General features: G+C 33.6%; 1 protein-coding gene across 4 annotated transcripts in view; it reads left to right on the top strand.

The window, feature by feature from the left end:
- Positions 1-21,805, top strand: part of CSMD3 (CUB and Sushi multiple domains 3) — a 1,073,652-nt gene that overhangs the window by 321,989 nt on the left and 729,858 nt on the right. For all 4 annotated transcript variants that reach the window (XM_065895021.1, XM_065895023.1, XM_065895022.1 and 1 more), the window contains exon 6: positions 20,497-20,609. In XM_065895021.1, the coding sequence (XP_065751093.1) occupies positions 20,497-20,609 (113 nt within the window). The remainder of the gene's footprint in view (positions 1-20,496; positions 20,610-21,805) is intronic.

The following is a 21,805-nucleotide window of genomic DNA, read 5'->3' as shown; positions in this document are numbered from 1 at the left end:
TTCAAATATGCAGGAGAAGACACAAGACATCTAGGTCAGATCCAAAGGACTTTATTAACCATGGCACAGCAACAGGGTGAACTTCAGGTTCTTGTCAGTTTCTCCTACCCCATTTCCCAAAGGGTGACATGAAGAGGACCAAGTGATAGCTGCACATGTGGTAGGTCCCTTTAAGACAGAAACCCTGAATTGAGGAAACCTGAATCTTTTATACTGAACAGTAAGAATTGCCTGTCCATTCCTCTGGAGTAAGATGCTATCTCTGTCTTTCAAGGACTGTGTGATGAAACCTACCCTTTGCTCCACTTAACTGAATTGTGAGGCTGTTTGTGATTTAAAAATCCTTGAAAAGATAGATTGGGAAGAAGGAAGTCAATGAATCTACTTATAAGGTGTGAAGAAATGAGGGAGACTCATGAATTGGCTCTCAACAGAAACAACCAAATGTAAATCTCTAAGAGATTAGATAGTATGTTGTGTTTTTATCTTGCTTTTTATACACATGTGAGTAGAAAGTGAGAAACAATTCTATGTTTACCATTAGAAATATTGTTAAAAATGAAAAAATTATTAGAGAAGTGCAAATCAAAACTACAATGAGATATCACTTGACACCAGTCAGAATAGCCATCATGAAAATGTCTAAATAATAAGTGCTGGAGAGGGTGTGGAGAAAAGGGAACTCTCCTACACTGTTGGTGGGAACATAAATTGGTACAGCCACTATGGAGAACAGTGTGGAACTTCCTTAAAAAAACTAAAACTAAAGTCTCTACCATTTGATCCAGCAATCCCAGTCCTGGGCATATATCTGGAAAAGACAAAACTCTAATTCAAAAAGATATATGCACCCCAGTGTTCATAGAAGTACTATTTACGATAGCCAAGACATGGAAGAAACCTTAAATATCCATTGACAGATGAATGGATAAAGAAGATGTGGTATATATATGTATATGTGTGTGTATGTATACCTACACACACACACACACACACACACACACACACACACACACACAATGAAATATTACTCAGCCATAATAGAGAATGAAATAATGCCATTTGCAGCAATGTGGATGGACCTAGAGATTATCATACTAAGAGAAGTCAGACAAAGACAAATGTCATATGATATCACTTATATGTAGAATCTAAAAAAGTGATACAAGTGAACTTATTTACAAAACAGAACTAGATTCACCAACGTAGAAAACAAACTTATAGTTACTAAAGTGGAAAGATAAGGGAGGGATAAATTGAGAGTTTGGGATTAACAGATATAAACTGCTATATATAAAGTAGATAAACAACAAGGACCTACTGTATAGCACAGAGAACTATATTTAATATTTTGTGATAACCTTTAATGGAAAAGAATCTGGAAAAGGATACATGTATTTATGGAGATTCAGATATATATATGAATCAATTTGCTGTATACCTGAAACTAGCACAACATTGTAAATCAGCTATACTTCAGTTCAAAAATACCAGCATGGTACTGGTAGAAAAACATACATAAATCAATGGAACAGAATTAAGAGCCAAGAAATAAACCCATGCATATATGGACAACTAGTATTCAAAAGCGTAGCAAAGAATATACAAGGAGAAAGGATAGTCTGTTTAATTAGATGGTGTTAAGGAAACTGAACTGCCACACGCAGCAAAATGAAACTAGACCACTCTTTCAAACCACAAAAATCAACTCAAAATGGATTAAAAACTTGAATGTTAAGACCTGAAATCATAAAACTCCTAGAATAAAACATAGGCGGTATGTTATTTGACACCAGTCTTAGTAATATCTTTCTAGATATGACTCCTCAGGCAAGAAAAACAAATGCAAAATGAACAAATAAGACTACATCATCTAAAAAGCTTCTGTGGGAGTTCCCTGCTGGTACAGTGGTTAGGACTCTGAGCTTTCACTGCTGAGGGCTCAGGTTAAATCCCTGGTTGGGGAGCTAAGATCCTACAAGCTGCATGGCATGGCCAAAAATAAAAAAGCTTCTACACAGCAAAGGAAACCATCAACAAACAAAAAGACAACATAATGGGAGAAGATATTTGCAAATGTTATATCCAATAAGGGGTTATTATCCAAAATATATAAAGAACTCACACAACTCAACAACAGAAATATGAATCACCTGATTAAAACTGTACAGAGGAACTGAATAGACATTTTTCAAAGAACACATATAGATGGGCAACAGACACATGAAAAGATGTTCAACATCACTAATTATTTGGGAAATGCAAATCAAGACAACAATGAGATAATACCTCCTATCTGTTAGAGTGGCTAATTATCAAAAAGGCAAGAGATAACAAATGTTGGCAAGGATTTGGAGAAAAGGTAACCCTCATAACCTGTTGGTGGGAATGTAAATTGGTGCAGCCACTATGTAAACATTCTGGAGGTCCCCCCAAAAATTAAGAATAGAGCTATCATATGATCCAGCTATTCTCCTTCTGGGTATATATCCAAAGAATATGAAAACACTAAATTGAAAAGATACATGCACCCCCTATGTTCATCCAGTAATTATTTACAATAGCCAAGATATGGAAACAACCTAAGTACCCGCTGACAGATAAATGGATAAAGGAGATGTGGTATTTATATATAGTGAAATACTACTCAGCCATAAAAAGATGAAATCTTGTCATTGGCCACAACATGGGTGGAGCTTGAGAGTATTATGCTAAGTGAAGTAAATTAGAATGAGAAAGACAAAAATAGTATGACTTCAGTCATATGTTGACTATAAAAAAACAAAGTAGAGGAACGAACCAAACGAAAACAAACATGTAGGTACGGAGAATTGAGTAGTGGTTACCAGAGGAGAAGAGGTGAGGATAGGGCAAAATGAGTAAAGTCAATCAACTGTGCGATGATGGATGGAAACTAAATTGTTGGTGGAGAGCATGCTGTGTTATATAGAAGTAGAACTGTAATGTTATACACATGAAACTTATATAGTGTTAGAAACCAGTATTCAATAAAAATGGTAAAGTAAAATAAGAAAAAAATATTTTAAATCTTTAATGTAGAGTTGTGTAAGAATGTGAATCCAGTTAGAACTTTAGCTTTGTTTTCCACATTTGCAGAGATATGGGGAATGAAGTAGATTAATAAAAAACTGTGAGAAGAGACCAAATGAATGAATCTGAATGTGGTTAAACATATTGATTTAGAAAAATATGAAAGAAATATTGACTTAGTGACTATCTTTGTAAAAATATATTAAAGTCAGTTACATTCAAAAGAATAAACATTATCTCTAAAGAGCTAAGAACTAAGACAGAGAAGAAAAATAATTTGGTTAAATTTAAGAAAATGTTCCATATATTGTAAGTGGTTGAATAGTAAAAAATCATTAAACAGAGGTATTTATTTCTATATATGATTATTATAAAAATAGGTATATATGTAAACAATAACACTAACATAAACATTTATTTTTCTTATGTACCTAATATCTGATTTTACTGATTTAGAGTTTTATCTGCATTTTAAATCTAATTTTCAAAGTTATTCTTCATTCATTTTAACTTTTATTTTCTTGCTTTTAATGTTTGACAGTGGTTTAATCTGCTTATTATTATTCATACAATTGTATTATAGTTAGCCTATTCTTTCTTTTAAAATTTTCCTTTTTATAATGGCAGCAATGTATGGACAGCCCACTCACCCCAGTGGTTTTTGTAGTAATTTCTCAAGCTTCTTTAAGATTTTCGAACAATTATAATGTTGTATCTTTAAAAAATTACTGGAATATTAGATAGATTCGAAGAGTTTGTTGGTTTATTTCACCTGCTACCTGTTAACGTATGATGAGCTATTTCCACAAAAGTTCATGATTAAACTTTGAATAGTTTTCTGCTCAAACAGAATGCCTTCAAATTGCCTATTTTGACTAATATATTTATACTTTAAAATAAGTACGACCTTCACACACACACATATACACATGCATGCACACACATATTTCTCTTTCTCTCCTAGATGATCATTTGTTTATGTATACATTCAGGGGAAGAATATATGTATATGTTCATTTATTGATTATCCACCTTTTGTCAAACACTAGGCATACATGCTAGCAATGTTTAGTAAAAGAGAACACAATTTCTGACCATATGGAGAGTGGTTTACATGTATTATTTCAGTATACTAAAGAGTTCAACATTTAAGTAAATAAATGTACTTTCAGCAACAATGAATTTAAATAAAATCCTTAGACTCAGATGTAAATAGCTACTGATTTGAGGGCCATCTGTGCAAATAGGCCATCTGTCACATTATAGGAGAAAAAGCCCAATAGACTTTGAAAAGGGCTAAGGCCTTGCTGAACCTTCTGGCCAATATTCCTGAGAGAGGCATGGGGTAGTAGTTTTAAGTGCTGAAGTTTTGGAAAATGACAGGCCTAGATTCAAGCCCTGTTTTACTAATTATTAGCCATGTGTCTTTGAATAGTTAGTTAACCTATTTAAGTTTTTCTTCATCCGAAAAGGAATGGTCATAGAATTTTTCTACTTGATTTAAGTGAAAACTGTAAAAGGCACTTGACTGTCTAAACTAGGACATGTGCTTCTAAATTCATTATGGGACATCTTCCCTATCTTCCTGATTGTAAGAGAGTATCCTTCTGCTTTGTTGGCGCATTATTGATAGACAAGAATAAGGTAACCAGGGGTAGTAACAGACTAGAGTTGTAGAATTCCATTTTAGAGTAGGGACAGTGACTTCCATTTAGACTGGATCATTACTGAAAAATCTGGATACTGAGAGAACGTGAGGATTAAAGGCATCTAGAAAATTTCACTTATTCATCTTTCCCAGGTAAACTATTGGAGCACAAGAAGATAACCAATGCTGGAATTCTCTTTTTCCTTCCTTGCCATTTCAAGAGGAAGCAAAAACCAATCTTGGATTATTAGAAAATAAAAGAATGTTCCTTTAGGATTCAGGCCTTAACATTGACTGACCCAAATTGAGGCTGTTCTCTTCCATTAGAAATAAAGAAAATGGCATTAATTTCCTCCCCACCCATACCTAATTTATTATGGGATAGTATATCAGCATTACAAAGAAGCATTTTCCTTAGTCCTGACCTGTGAGAATTTAAACCAACAGCTATTCATTTCTTCAGAGATCATGATTTTTAGATGACCCTTGTCAACAGATTCTTTTCTTATACCACAATTTAGTCCTCTACATTAGAATCAGGAATGAAGACAGATTCTGGTTTATCCTTCCATATAACATATGTGATTGATGTTTGTGAGGCTTGTTTTCTCAGATTTATAGTAGGAATATAAGTCCAAACAAGGTATACTATAGATTCTTCTCTGATATAGTGAAAGCTAGAATCCAAGGCACAGTTGATTTAAAAGGCTGAAAGAGGGGGAGGGATGAATTAGGAGTTTGGGATTGACAGATACACACTCCTTTATATAAAATTGATAACAAAGACCAACTGTATAGCACAGGGAACTATATTCAATATATTGTAATAAGCTGTAATGGAAAAGAATCTGAAAATTAATATATATATATATGTGTGTGTGTGTGTGTGTGTGTGTTTAACAGAAACACTTTGCTGTACACCTGAAACTGACACGACATTGAAAATCAACTATACTTCAACTAATTTTTTTAAAGTCTGAAATTAAATAAATGCCTTGGAAAGAATTCTGTCACTCCAACTAAAATTTTCCCTTTCTGATTGGCCAAACACACCTTTAATCTTATCTGTGTTTTAGATAGCATATCGCATCTGTTATTTTCGTTTTTTTAAACTGAAGTTCTCTACCACAGTCCCCTCCTCACTCTTTACTTTATCCCTCCACAACAAACTATATATAGGGCCTAGACCTAATACTTAAAATCACTTTTTCCCTCTAAGATATATGCTAAAACCTTTAAAATCCTCACAACAATCTTGAAATTCCTGTAAAATTTGTGGATGAAGAACCTGAAGCTTGTAATAGTAATTGCCCTGTCCATTTCACCCAGCTAGTAATCTCCAGGGCTGAGATACGAAACCTGGTTTTAACCCCCATATCACATTGCTGAAAATGAGTGTCATTTCTTCCCTAATTCATTGCATGTCTTGGACTTTCATCCCAATATACTGTAAAATAAACAGGTAAAATTTAGACTTGGCTATTCTACTGATGATCATTACTCTATAACACAAAATACAGAGCAAGATGATTTGCTTTTGCCTGGGCTTTTGGTCTTCAGACAAGAAAGAACAGAACAAAAGTCTCCATGCTTTCTAAATTTGCACATCTATCAGGAAAAAAACAATTGAGTATTCATTGCCAATATCTGTTTGTTTGCTTATTTGTTTATTCATTTACAAAGTATATATACAAATATTTAATGTATTATTATATATAATATACAGCAACATAGTATATATTATAAAATGTAACCATAATATAATATAGAGTATTGACTACATAATAGATACCAATACTAATAAATCATACGCATTTCACACCTGATATGGAGACTACTGATTCTAAATTTTATGAACTTAATTCATAACTTCAGCTACTCATGCTGTAATATCTCCTAACTCTTCGTGACATCATAATGGAGTGTTTGAAGGAATGTATTATAGAAACCAGATAAAGTAATAACAGGCTATTTCTGTCCCTCATCCCATGTCTCTTATTTGGACTTTAATGACATGAAACAGCTTTTTGATGTACTTGGAACTTAAAATAGCAAGATACATTTTTTCTAGATAGTTTTATGGTTTTATTGTTACAAACTAAGGGTGACCTAAGAAACAACATATCCAGCTACTTTTTATTGCCAAATAAAATAGCTTATTAAAATCTAAACAAGCCCAAAGCACTATGTTTGGCATATATTTACAGATACCTAATTAATTTATATCCAAAAACTTTAGATCACCAATTATATATTTGTGTATTTTTCACTAATTTATTGTGGAAGATACAGCAGGAAATCACATAGCTTAGAAATAATCATTGTATGGATAATTTATTAAACATAGTGAGCTGTACTACTTTAAAAAGCATCCAAGCTGAACTTATGGTGGCTCTGCTCTATGGTACATAATTTTGTCATGTCGAACATTTCGTCTGTATAATAGAGTACATCCAGAATATTTTCTAGACTTGCAGAGGTGGGATGGCCTTAGTGATAAGCTACTAAACTTCCTCTTCCAAAATAAAGGAAAAAAATTACTAATCTGTGAAGTGTTCCAATTCCATGCTAACCAAGCTAGTAACCTCCTGTCACTGAATATGGTTGTGAAGAGATGTGCAAATTCTCTCAAGCTGGACCAGGGGCTCCAGCTCACCTGAGGATGACTTTATCTTGTTCATTTATTAAATACCCTTTACTAGTTTCCTTGATAACTTAGTTTTATCCTGTGGTATTATTGATAAGAGTATCATAGACTTTTGAAGAGTAAGGTAGGGCTTAAGTAATTCAATTAAAAAGAAACATATCTTTTTAAAGAATCTCAAGTTCTGTGTAACTTGTTTATTATTTCCTTATGGGGTGCTTGCTCTGTAAACATGTTAAGTAGATTATACATTAAGCAAAGTGAAACAAAAAAGAACAAAACAATTTATACATATTTTTTAGAAAAATGAAAAAAATGGGAACTTGTTGATGCATACTAATTGTATTCATAGATTTATTTTAAATTTAATCCACCATTTCAAGGACTAAGTAATTATCTAAGCTACTTAACAGTGTTTGAGATTGAAGACAAAGCAAATGGTATAATGTAAAACTATGGAAGTGATTTTAAAATATACTGAATATAATAAGCCTCTACCATTATAGTTATAATGAATAATATCATTTAAGCAATGAATTTAGGTAAGTCCTTTAATATATGACAACATATAACAGTACTTAACAGCCTACTAATATACCATTTTAACTAATACTTATTACAATATTACATTTAAAAGTCTATAAACATAAATTAGACCTAAAGGAAGTAGGATATCTTCAACTGAACAAACTCAGTGGAAGAATGGTGGGTTTGTAAGCAATTCTTTCCACAAATAGGTGAAAATGCTGTGACATGGATCAGTAGTTTGCAGACTGATTTATTGAGAACAGCCGGTGGCTAACAACCAAACTTATAAGATGGTGTCCCTGAACAGCATGCTTGTTTTCTAGGTCAGGGTTTTGATTTTCAAAGGAAACCAAGTGTATAAATAGTGAGTCAGACATGGATTGAGTTGCACTTTCATCACCAAATTAAATCTGACAATGCAGAAAACAAAACGTGTTAAATATAGAGCATGGTATTTTTAGTATAAAATGTAACATGTATTTTAAATCAGTAGAATTTTCAAATGAATATCCATGAAGTGAAGATATGCTTTAACTAAATAACTTATAGTGTCACAGCAATGACAACATCAGTTGGATAAAAAGTATGATGGAAGAAGGCAGAATATTCTATCCTTATTGTACAAATTCAAAGGATTTTAGAAAATCTGAATTCTAATCTCAATTTATCACTGTAGGGTATATAGCTTTGTTTTCATTTGTCTTTTTCTAGTCAGATTTATGTAAACAGTCAAAATTATTACTCAAATTATTTCTTACTTGTAAGTTGGCCTTTAACAATATGACAATCAGAAGCCACTAAATCTGTTTAAAGTATACCTCCTTTCATATATATGTATGTAAACCACCTCCAAAAGCAGAAAATACTTTTGTGTAGCTTCAGATGAATTCAGTGAATACAACTTTGTAAAACAAATTCACAGACCATAGGTTTGGGAATTAGTGTGAATATGTATATATGTTTCTTGAAGAAATATCAGTGAATAAACAGTGAAAATTATTTGTATGAAAACAATTTGGATGCTTTGGGACAACTTAATAAGGATGGATCACTGAAAATTTCTATAAACTGAGTATGGACAAGATACCTTTAAAGGTAGGAATACAATAACTGAAAATAGTTAAAAGTAGAAAACAATAGAAAAATAGTAGAAATAATAATATTAAAGAGAAGCATTTAAAACTGAGATTGTTTAATAGGTGTATTTAATTATTATTCAATTTTAAATAAATTGGAATGGTAAGAAATTGTATATCATGAATTATGTATAAAGAATACATAAGGAATTAATTACAATTATAATTATTAGATATCTACTTAAAGGGAAAATTCTTGGGTTTATATCAGAAGATCAGTGAATGAGTATACATCTACATATCTTAAGATAAAGTATTTAAAATTTTTGTTGATCCTTTTACAGAGTATTTGATACCCTGCTCACTAACTTTTCATTCACGTGTCCCAATGATATTGAATAAATGTGCTTCCACTATAAAACATGAACATAATTCTAGAGGTATAAATTCTAGAGCTATAGGAATCAAATATCAAAAATACATGGGGAACTAAACCAGCTGTTAAAAATTAAAAGAACTTGATGAGAAAAGTCCATTTGAAATGTGTGAACAGTTAATTCCATCTATTTCTTTCCCGTCAGTTACAAAATACAGGAAAATATGTTTGTTTTTTTTGTCTCAGCCTCATATTTCCTTTCCTCCTGTAATTCCATGTCATGTTCCTAGGACTTAACTCGCAAACTCACAAATTTGCTCTGCGTTGTGATTCAAACAGTTATTGTGGATGACTTTAGTATCCACGTGGATGATGGTCCCTCTAACACTACAGTACAGTCTGTTTGACACTAAAGTTCATCCTGTACATAAAGCTGATGCAGAAACCTCTGAAGTAAGGAAGGTTTTTCAGGGATACCTTCCAAAGCACAAGAATAGTGAGCATGGGACTCTAAACATTAGAGAGCAGGGAAATATGAGACCATAAAGGAACTGAGGAGAAGCTGACAGAGAGTTAAAAAGAAATAACAGTTATGGCCTTATGGAAGAGAAGAGAAGGAGATGTTTTCCACGCGGCCAACTGCACATTTTCTACATTATAATTTGGTACAACCTCCTTTTCTTCCATTTCCATTTTTTTTTAAACAAATATAATGATGTTTCTTTATAATACGTAGTACTTCTTTTAAATACATGAATACCATAGCTTAAAATCAAAGATTTTAAATAGGCACAAATAGGTGGGAGAAGTATCACAATTTTTTCTATGGTTTAATTGTATTTTGTCACAAATTAAGTAAGCTCAGGTTTATGGTATTCTGTTCCAAGGACCTGCAGCCCTCAGAGTCCCACATAAATCTTGGCAAGAAAACAAGGCCCTGTAGTCTTTAGAACCAACTGCTAGGTTAATTACCCTTAATTAACTTGTATATCTTATTAAAAGCAAAAAAGTATTACACTGAACTCTATCTTATGCTGAGTCCCTAGCTGCTTCCGAGAAATGGATTCTGCTTTCCTCTGCAGTTCAAGTAGAAAGTTCCTGTTTCTGTTTCCAACTCAAATGTTGCCAGTAGAAACCTGGAAGCAAAGGTGATAGCCCATGTCTAAATCCCTGTCTCTCTTTCTTCTTTGTTCTCTGTAAATCAGACTTTTTAAAGAATAACTGGTGTTTCCAAAGTGATTCATGGTTCTGAAACTCAAGTTAGCAAGTAATACCTTCATCTTCCATATAGCTACAGTCTCAGGTTCTTTTAAACGTTTCAGCCAATAGCCACTTTTAGAATTTAGTAAGCGACAAAGGAATTTCAAATACAATTTTAAGTAGTAGTTTTCTTCTAGTGAATCAGTAGTTAGCAAAAATATCAGCAGGGAAAATTTTATCTAATTTATATGTAAGCATTTATTGTCCTGAAACAAAGGCAGTATCTAAAAAGTAGGAGGGGAAATGGGTAGACTGAAGACTGTGGAAGTAGGATGCAATAATTGAAGGACAGCTGTTATCAGGGCACTATGATTAGACAGTTACATATGAAGGCCAAATCAGAAATAAATCTTTCCATTTTCCAAGTGCTAGATTTATGTCTCAAAACATAAATCTAATAGACTTTGTTTCATGCAGTGATGGGAATGTAAATTTTGGCTTATATAATCTGACAGAATAAAATCATCTAATCTGCTTTGAGTTGCCTAGAGAGATGGACCTTTGTGCTTTTATTGTTAATTTCTAAACTGTTTAGATTTTTAACCATTGTGAATGTCTCTGGGGATCATGAGTAGACTCTTTGCTATGTATTGTAAAACATTAATGTTGCCCTGTGTAATTTCTTGAATAAATTTGCTAATTTCCAGGTGATTATAACCCTGCTTACCTTTCACTATGCTAGCTATAATGTAATTTGTTAGTTATTAATCTGGAATACTTATAAATCATTTATTGAAGTTTATATTATCTCCAATATGCTTTTCTTAAACTTTGAGTGTGTAGAATTTTTTTGTAGGTGGTATTGAATTTTTAAATTAAAAACCCACCATAGAGCAAAAGTATAATTTTGGCTCATTCAGCATTTTCAAATAAGTGAAGCCATGAGAAGATACTGGATTACAGGTATCAGTAGGGAAGCTTCTTCTTTAGATTTATAAAATAATTTAAATTAAAGTAGAAAGAGTACTTAAGGGAATATTTGACTATAAAATTATAATATAAATATTTCCATGGTTTTTTTTTTTTATTCAACTCAGCATCTTTAAGCATATCATTTTAGTAGTGCATGTTTTGTTTTGTTTTGTTGTGGTACGTGGGCCTCTCACTGCTGTGGCCTCTCCCGTTGCGGAGCACAGGCTCCGTACGCGCAGGCTCAGCGGCCATGGCTCACGGGCCCAGCCACTCTGCGGCATGTGAGATCTTCCCGGACCGGGGCACAAACCCGTGTCCCCTGAATCGGCAGGCAGACTCTCAACCACTGTGCCACCAGGGAAGCCCAGTAGTGCATGTTTTTAACATAGGGATTGGAATGGAAACAGATGAATTGACATATTCCAGATCATATATCAGTATTAGACAAACTGAACTTAAGGGATTTATTTCCAATATTTCTCTCTGTTATCCTGGATTAGAGTTTAAGTTTTTTCCTTGTTGGTTTGAAAGAAAAAAACACAGACTGATGAACATTTTAATATGTTACACAAAATGTTTTACAAACATAATAATTGAATTTTATTTAAAGTATAGCTATTTCATTAAATTTTTAAGTGGAAATATTTAAAGCTCAGGCAATATTCTAATGGAACACAGAATACCTGATGTTCTAAACTGGCTAATATTCAGAGGAAAGTAGTTTACTAATTAAAAATAACAATAAAAACAAAATTAGATCATGATTTTCAAGTTTTCCTGATAAAAAGTCATGAAATTTATTTAAAAAAAGGTTGTGTACCCAATAATGTGAATTTTCAATGGAATTTTAATATTTTAATTAAAATATTTCCATATCAATAAGTATTCATTTTACCAAGAACAGTCAGTTCAATTTAAAGAAATCCCTATCAACTCATTAAAATAATCCCCTTAACAGGTAAACATGGCTGAGATTTTTCTTTAGTGATTCCATAATAGGAAAATCAAAATGTTTGAAGATGTGTTGACAAAATGCATATTACTATTTAGTTCATTACTTCAGCTATCAAACAAAATGAGCAGTTTTATTTAAAAAAAAAAGTTTCACATCCTAGATACTCAGCCTTGGAGTACTTAATTCTGTTCACTCCTCTGCATCTAAGAGCAGTAGTTTTGAAGTAGTTATTATATAGGTATGTAGGAGGATACAATTTTTAAAAACTTTCTATTTTAGTTATGAAATATTGGATTCTTGGTTGTCATACATATTTTTTTTCATCTTTATTAACATTACTTATAACTGAAAATTCTCTTATGGCTATTTCTAATGAAATTATTTATTGATAACTTCATTGTGTCTTTTCTAATTTATGATTTGAGTAATAGTACATGATAATTATATGGCCAAAATTATAGTTCCATAAATATTTATGAATTCTTACAGATCCATGTTCTGGTAACTTTTAGATTATAGAGAATCTTACTTTGTTGTCACAGAATGCCTGATGGACGTACATATTTTTGACTGAAACAGAAGACCTAAATTTTCTTTTTAAAGTATAAATTGATGTTAAAATTTCTATTCAATTGAATTTTAAGAAATTCATTTAAATTGGATTCTATACTACTCTGCAGTTCTAAGGTAGATTGGTGATCAAGATAGACAAGGTCTCTGCTTGCATGGATCTGATACTCTAAAGGAAGGGCTTCTGAAATTACTAAATTAGTAAATAAAAGAACCAGCTCAAAAACTGAAAAAAATGTGAATATCAAGGTAGCATCATGTGCTAGAGTGGGGAGGGCCTGATATGGATCAACCTAGTACAGTCATATGAGGAATAAACTCTTGATTGAATAATGAAAGATGAGGTTAGGTAACCAGAGGACCATCTGGAGAAATGGCATTCAAAACTTAGCAAATGTTAAGTGCAAAGGCCCTGTGGTGGCAAAGAATTTCCCATGTTTAAGGAAAAAGAAATGTCAGTGTGGCTAGAACGTACTAAAGGTAAAGTTGCTTTGTGTGAGATGAGCGAGGAGGGTGGACAAGGACCGGAATTTCCAGGCTTTCTGAGGCCTGGGTAAAGAGTCCAAATTTAATTCAAGTTTAATGAAAAGTTAAGCATGGCAGTAATATGTAGGTTGGAAAAAGAACAGTTTGGCTACTGGATAAGGAACAGTTTGTAGGAATGCTCAGTAGAATCAAAAGAAGACCCTACTGCAGGGTCTATGTGAGACCATGGGGACCTGCCTATTATGATAAAAGCAGCAGTAAAAATAATGAACAAATTTAAGATGGATTTTAGAGGCAGAAGAAGTTTTGCAAATGGATTGGGCTTCTGGGAGTGAGGAGAATAGAGAATTAAAAGATGACACTTAAATGTTTGAGCAACTCATGTGTGTTGGTGCCATTTGACGAATATTGAAGTATATTCGAGTATTGAAGAATAGAGGAAAAACATACTTGTGAAGGGGACATCAAAAATTCTGATTTAGACTTTAAGTTTGAGACACCTATTTGAAACCCAAGTGGGGATACTGAGTAGAAAATTTGGATATATTAGGTAGCATTGAAAAACAAGCAGCACAGCAAAGTGGCCGAGCCAAGCAGTGGAGAGTTGTACGCTACCATGTGTCTGGCAGGCAGAATGCCTGGCAGCCAAACCTCATTCCCGTGAGAGTCGGAGAAGAGTCGCAGCTGTCAGGATGAGTCCTGGAAACTGGTCTAGTTCTACGCTGCCTCTGTGGCTCGCGGTGTGAAGAAGAAGAAAGAAAAACAGGCTCAAGATAGAGCCACTAGCCCCCAGGACAGCAAACCAAGACTGAATTTTGCAGTTTCAGCCTGTCTCAAGAACAGAATTTCTGGAATTGCTTATCAGCACTAGAGAGATTATTTTCCATTATAGGTTATTAAAAGATATTGAATGTAGTTCCCTGTGCTATACACCGTGTGGCTGACAGGGTCTTGGTGCTCTGGCCGGGTGTCAGGCCTGAGCCTCTGAGGTGGGAGAGCCGAGTGCAGGATATTGTTCCACCAGAGAGCTCCCTGCTCTTCATAATATCAAATGGCGAAAGCCCTCCCAGCGACCTCCATCTCAATGCTAATACCCAGCTCAACTCAACGAGCAGAAGTTTTAATTTAATAATATCCAACCTGTCAACCCTGACTACTTAATATACCTGAATAGTAGTTTATGCATACAAATGCATAAACACACATCCCTAAAATGTCAAAGAAAATGTGGTTATAATGAATCCATCTGCAACCTATTTCAACAGAATTAATAATGAAAAAGGAGAGGTAACAACTGACACCGAAGAAATACAAAGGATCATGTGAGATTACTACAAGAAACTATATGCCAATAAAATGGACAACCTGGAAGAAATGGACAAGTTCTTAGAAAAACACAACCTTCCAAGACTGAACCAGGAAGAAATGGAAAGTATGAATAGACTAATCACAAGTACTGAAATTGAAACTGTTATTAAAAAACTCCCAACAAACAGAAGTCTAGGACCAGATGGCTTCACAGGCAAATTCTATCAAACATTTAGAGAATAGCTAACACCTGTCCTTCTCAAACTCTTCCAAAATATAGCAGAGGGAGGAACACTCCCAAACTCATTCTGTGAGGCCACCAAGTATGCTGATACCAAAATCAAAGATGTCACAGAAACAGAAAACTACAGGTCTTATCACTGATGAACATAGATGCAAAAATCCTCAACAAAATGATAGCAAACAGAATCCAACAGCACATTAAAAGGATCAGATACCATGATCAAGTGGGTTTTATCCCAGGAATGCAAAGATTCCTCAATATACGCAAATCAGTCAATGTGATACACCATATTAACAAACTGAACAATAAAAAGCATATGATAATCTCAATAGATGCAGAAAAAGCTTTTGACAAAATTCAACACCTGTTTATGATAAAAACCCTGCAGAAGGTAGGCATAGAGGGAACTACGTCAACATAATAAAGGCCATATATGACAGACCCACAGCCAACATCATTCTCAATGGTGAAAAACTGAAACTATTTCCACTAAGATCAGGAACAAGACAAGGTTGCCCACTCTCACCACTATTTTTCAACATAGTTTTGGAGGTTGTAACCACAGCAATCAAAGAAGAAAAAGAAATAAAAGGAATCCAAATCAGTAAAGAAGTAAAGCTGTCACTGTTTGCAGATGACATGATACTACATGTAGAGAATCCTAAAGATGCTACCAGAAAACTACTAGAGCTAATCAATGAATTTGGTAAAGTAGCAGGATACAGAATTAATGCACAGAAATCTCTTGCATTCCTATACACTAATGATGAAAAATCTGAAAGAGAAATTAAGGAAACATTCCCATTTACCATTGCAGCAAATAGAATAAAATACCTAGAAATAAACTTAACTAAGGATACAAAAGACCTATATGCAGAAAACTATAAGACACTGATAAAAGAAATTAAAGATGATACAAACAGATGGAGAGATATACCATGTTCTTGGATTAGAAGAATCAACATTGTGAAAATGACTATACTACCCAAAGGAATCTATAGATTCAATGCAATCCCTATCAAGCTACCAATGGCATTTTTCACAGAACTAGAACAAAAAATTTCACAATTTGTATGGTAACACAAAACACCCCGAATAGCCAAAGGAATCTTGAGAAAGCAAAACGAAGCTGGAGGAATCAGGCTCCCAGACGTCAAACTATACTACAAATCTACAGTAATCAAGACAGTATGGTACTGCCACAAAAACAGAAATATAGATCAATGGAACAGGATAGAAAACCCATAGATAAACCCATGCACATATGGTCATCTTAGATTTGATAAAGGAGGCAATAATATACAATGGAGAATAGAGAGCTTCTTCAAAAAGTGGTGCTGGGAAAACTGGACAGCTACATGTAAAAGAATGAAATTAGAACACTCCCTAACACCATACACAAAAGTAAACTCAAAATGGTTTAAAGACCTAAATGTAAGGCCAGGCACTATAAAACTCTTAAGAGGAAAGCATAGGCAGAACACTCTATGACAGGAGTCAGGCAGGTGATTATTTGAAAAGTCATGGGTTTAGGTTTGGCTGTCTGTAGGTACTAAAGATGAGGTAAAACAGATCATTAGATTTGACTGATCTTAGGGAACTGGACAGATTGAAAAATAGATGTCAGAGCCACCAAAGATGACACCTGTTGTTGCAAATGCTAATTTTGAGAAAGTTGAGAACCAAAGTCAACAGATGACAGCAATGAGTACCTGTCAAGAGGGTTATAAACCAAAGGTGTAAGTTCATAGTAGTTCTAGGGACTTTTGAAAAAAATGGTAAAGACCTCTGGTTCTCTCAGGATTCTTTTTTTTTTTTTTTTTTTTTTTATAAATTTATTTATTCATTTATTTATTTTTGGCTGTGTTGGGTCTTCGTTTCTGTGCGAGGGCTTTCTCTAGTTGTGGCAAGCGGGGGCCACTCTTCATCGCGGTGCGCGGGCCTCTCACTGTCGCGGCCTCTCTTGCTGCGGAGCACAGGCTCCAGACGCGCAGAGCTCAGTATTTGTAGCTCACGGGCCCAGCTGCTCCGTGGCATGTGGGATCTTCCCAGACCAGGGCTTGAACCCGTGTCCCCTGCATTGGCAGGCAGACTCTCAACCACTGCGCCACTAGGGAAGCCCTCTCTCAGGATTCTTAAACTTGATTTTTAAAAAATCTTGTAAGGGTTATGATCATATTCTCTAAGGTACTATCTGTAAAAGAAAATGTTGCATTATTTTAAAATATCAATTTATTATTTAGTTACTATTTCTGTGGAAAATGATGTAAATAAAAATAAATTTAGCAAAGATTAATTATGGCCAGTTACACTGTATTATTTTCAGTATTCTATATTGAATATGCAGTGAAATTTTATATCATTGTTAATTTACAGTGTTCATTCAAATTTATTAATTACACAAAAGCCATGTCTTAAACTCCTTTTGGGTACAAATAACTGTTGTAGGATACAGATTTATGACATTTATCATTATGATTATTTTCATTGATATAATTCTCCTAAAATCGAGTATAGTAATTTGTGACATATAATCATGAGTATGGCTATTTCGAGTGTAAAATAGAGAAGGTAATAGACCAATTGAAACCTCATTTCTAGACATTCTTTATCAGGTTACTCTTTTTTTTTTGGTACATCATTTGCTGCCTTCTGAAATTATCTCACTCATTTGTTTATGTTACCTTCTTTATTTGTAAGACCACAGATCTTGTATGTGTTGTTTACAATTATATTTCCAACCCTTAGCATCAGTGTTTGTCATATAGTAAGTGCTCAATTAATAATTGTTGAGTATACTTAATCTTTTCAGTACTAAGGGGTGATTCTCACTGGCTTTATACTAGAATGAATCCATATTGCCTACCTTCAAATGACCATAGTAATGTCATATAGGATTAACAGTGATTTATATTTACGAAATATCTCCTTTAGTATTTAAGAAATTAATTATCTCAATTAATTAGTTTAATGGAATCTTTCTAGTTGGCACATCTTAGTCGTCCATTTCTCGTACCTCCTGATAACATGTGAAATGTGTTGCAGATATATGTAACTTCATTTACTAGATTGCTCCATAAGCCACAAAGTCATACTGTGTAAATCATGTTTAAATAGTGAGCAATACTAAGTTACCACAGTCAGGAAGGTCCGTGTGATTCCCTTATAACCAGTGAAGCTATTTTCATTCTCTGGTGGCAGATGAGTCTTTGGTGCACTTGCTTTCTATTTCTAGTTCAGTGTCTTGGCTTATCTACAGTTATGCTTCATGAGAATAAGCACTGAGGCTGTCAGGAATATCCTCTTAGTTCCACCTCTGTTAAATTGCCATTTTTGCTCCACCTAATGTACATTGTGTTTCCTAGCTGCTGCTTCTGTAACATCTTCAGTTCTATCTTTCTCAATTCCTGAAGGTGAATTCAGGTTAAAAACTATAGTTCCATAGTAGCTATTACTTGCTTTTACGACACTCTCTTACTCAAATTATCTTTGATGTTCCTGAGAAAGATGGAAAGTTTATCCTTTTCATTGTCTGTTTCGTCTTCTTTCCTCTCACACTTTTCGTGATGTCCTTGTTGTGTTGCTTCTCATCTGTTGGATTTTTTTATGGACCATTCTCCAAACTCTGTTCTTTAGTCTTTCACAACCATTCATGTATTATACTCTCATTACATTTAGAAATGTGTGCAGCCTGTCAGAAATAATTTAAACTTTTCCTAATGGATGTTTATGCTCATTGAATCGGGGAATTGAAGAGAATCAAATTGTAAATCAAAATCTGGCATAAAACATGCTACTGTACTGCAAATATAATTGTACCAAATCCAAGTTTTGTTTTTTTTTTTCATTGAATTGCTGTCTGAACCAAACCAACCAACAAGCAAACAAAAGTAAAGATAACCTGGATACTGCATTTTCTGAAAGTAATGAAGTAAATTTTTAAAACTTGAGTTTTAAAATTATACAGGTATGTTATATGTCTGTCTTTACTCAATTCAGATATGAAAAAACAGCCGGCTTGACTAGTAAACAGTCACCCCTATGAAGAGAGGAAATAAGGCATTGATGGGGAAAAATTAAAGAAAATTCATTCCAAAGCTGGTGGAGAAATGAGAACTATACGGGATAGAACCCAACTTGTTCATGTTAGAATCCAAAAAAATTGGATTACACAGTAATGTTGCCAAGCCCATTCTATTCATTCATGGGCACAATGATAAAATAAATGTGAATTCATATTTTTATGCTATGGCAGGTGGTCATCTACTAAAAGTGATGGCTAGCTCCCAAATATCCTGGGAAAAGTGAGTTTTAGGAAATAAAGGAGGAGAATGTAGGATAAAGGGTTTTTGCATCACTGTGTCTACACCTGCTGATTACATGTGCAAGGATGGATATTCCAATCTCCCCTACCTGTCCCCTAGAATGAATGACTGCCAAGCACTGAGAGAAGAAATCACCTCCCCCAGCACACACATGTGCGCGCGCGCACACACACACACACACCAGCTGTCTAGTTTGCCTTCCTATGAAGAAAAGTGTAAGCTTTGAAGAACGGGAAAGATATGTCATATACTGGTTATTAGGAAACCTTATTCTAAAACTGTCTTTCATGATGTAATAGTCTTTTGAGAGTATTTTACCTTGGCTTTATAACACACACCTAGTATTGAAATTGTTAGGTATGTAGGGGTGGTATTCCTTTGTTGAATTAAATCAGCAAAACTACTTTGCTGGAAATCTTCAAAAGATTAGAGAGCAAGAGAGTTATTTCATCTATTAATTGTGACCAGTATCTGGGGCATAGTTTAAAATTTTTGCTTTAAGGAGATTATGTAGTGCTACCTTTGTGACTAGATATGTGGTGACTATATATCCAAAGTACAGTCTGTTTTCTATCTATCAGTTGGAGCAGACCTCCAGAGCCTTATAGAAGTATGCATTATAATGAGAGCTAATAATTAAATGTACAGTATTGTGAAATTACATTAAAATAGTGCTTGTTCTATGAATTGAAATTGTGAAATCTTCCATTGAATGTGAAATGCTGAAAATATGTTAAATGGAAAAAGTATATCAATTGCTTTAAAGTCTTTCTGTTTTGTAACTATACTGTATTGATACATACATGTGTTATGCTGTGACCAGCACTGTCAGCTCTATTATTGTCTATTTTTGGAGAATCAAAATTATATGCAGTTTACAGTTGATTTTACTAATATATGCAAGCTGATTGGAATAGCTTATTTTGGAATTACACTATTCTATGATTGACTTCTCTATGCATAAAATAACTATTTCACTTGTGCTTAAAAAGTTAGCAAGGCAAAGTCATGAATATTGTATACAAGTAGACATTTTGGGGGGGTCTCAATTCAGTGAAAATGTTTACTACTTAAAAGCTTTTTAAATTTTTTTTGTTGTCTTCCGTAATTCAGGTTATCTGGAATGAATATACCACCACCAATTATCAGCAACAAAAACTGGCTCAGACTGCATTTTGTTACAGACAGCAATCACCGATACCGTGGATTTAGTGCTCCATATCAAGGTATATTTAATGAATACCTCTGCCTCTTTTGATGTGTAAAATGATTTTGGTATACACAACTGCATTTTATCATAGAGGCAAAATATCTTTGGCATTACCCCATGGTAATTTGAATAAGCAAAAGTGGTCATTTTCTTGCTGAGGCAATATTGTGATCATAACTAAATTACAGTATAAAAGTTAGTTGAGATTTGTAGTACACTGTCCAGAATAAAGAATTTTGTTAACCTCTAAAAGGTAATGTGTAACAGGTGTAATATTTCCCTTTAATAAAGTGCTTCAGTAGTTGAACATACTACCTAAATATGTACCACAAAACACTGCAGAAAACTGCAGTTGTGAATAGGCTCTTCATCAATTGAAATCCATTTCCATATACAGTGTTTTTGCAAATGTTACTTTCATTAACTTTGTTAGTATTATTATCTACAGGTATAAGTTTTGAATAAGTGAGATATAGTATTTGATATATTAACTTGAAAAAACTCTTTGTTTAGAATTTGATTACTATGAAGGTGGAGTATTAATAAAAATGTAGGTTCTACAATGTTTAGTAATATTATGTGGGTTTGGTGCACTTATTCTCAGACTACTTGTGTTAATAATTCATTTCATTCTTAGCAGTATATTAGCTACTGTTCAGAGAATAGTGAATATTGCCACAGTTAAATATTTCCATTTATCTGGTTTTTTTCAGTGCTTTCCTTTTTAATAATCTTCAGCTGAAGCACTTTGTAAATTGAATATGATGACTTTAGGCAGCTTATAGTTAATACCTAAAATAGTATTAGACTACATATTGTTTTCTGGAATACAAATTTCAACAATTTATACTTTGGAGACCAGTAACCTTTCTACAGATGCCCTATCAATACGTTTCTCACAGTAATAGCAACAGATTAATGTGATTGTATTTGTAATATTGTATTGGGTATCACTGTAATAAAAATTCCTAAGATTGTAACTTAGAAGTGAAGATTTTAGACAAAGTCCACTGTAGAAAAACCTATAATTTCTATTCATAAAGTAGTTAATTCGAATGGAAACATGAATGCAAATTTGCTTTTAAAGCTATGCATTGTATTAACATCTGTCATGATAGAATATATTGTCTATCATATCTGTTACCATCATAAAACATTATATTTTAAAAGTAAAATGTTCATAAAGAAACTTATTTTCCTTTATTTTATTAA

This window comes from Phocoena phocoena, chromosome 17 (genome assembly GCF_963924675.1).
Source record: "Phocoena phocoena chromosome 17, mPhoPho1.1, whole genome shotgun sequence".
Taxonomy (NCBI): Eukaryota; Metazoa; Chordata; class Mammalia; order Artiodactyla; family Phocoenidae; genus Phocoena; species Phocoena phocoena.
The sequence above is the reverse complement of the archived record's forward strand: the minus strand, read 5'-3'. Positions and strand labels throughout refer to the sequence as shown.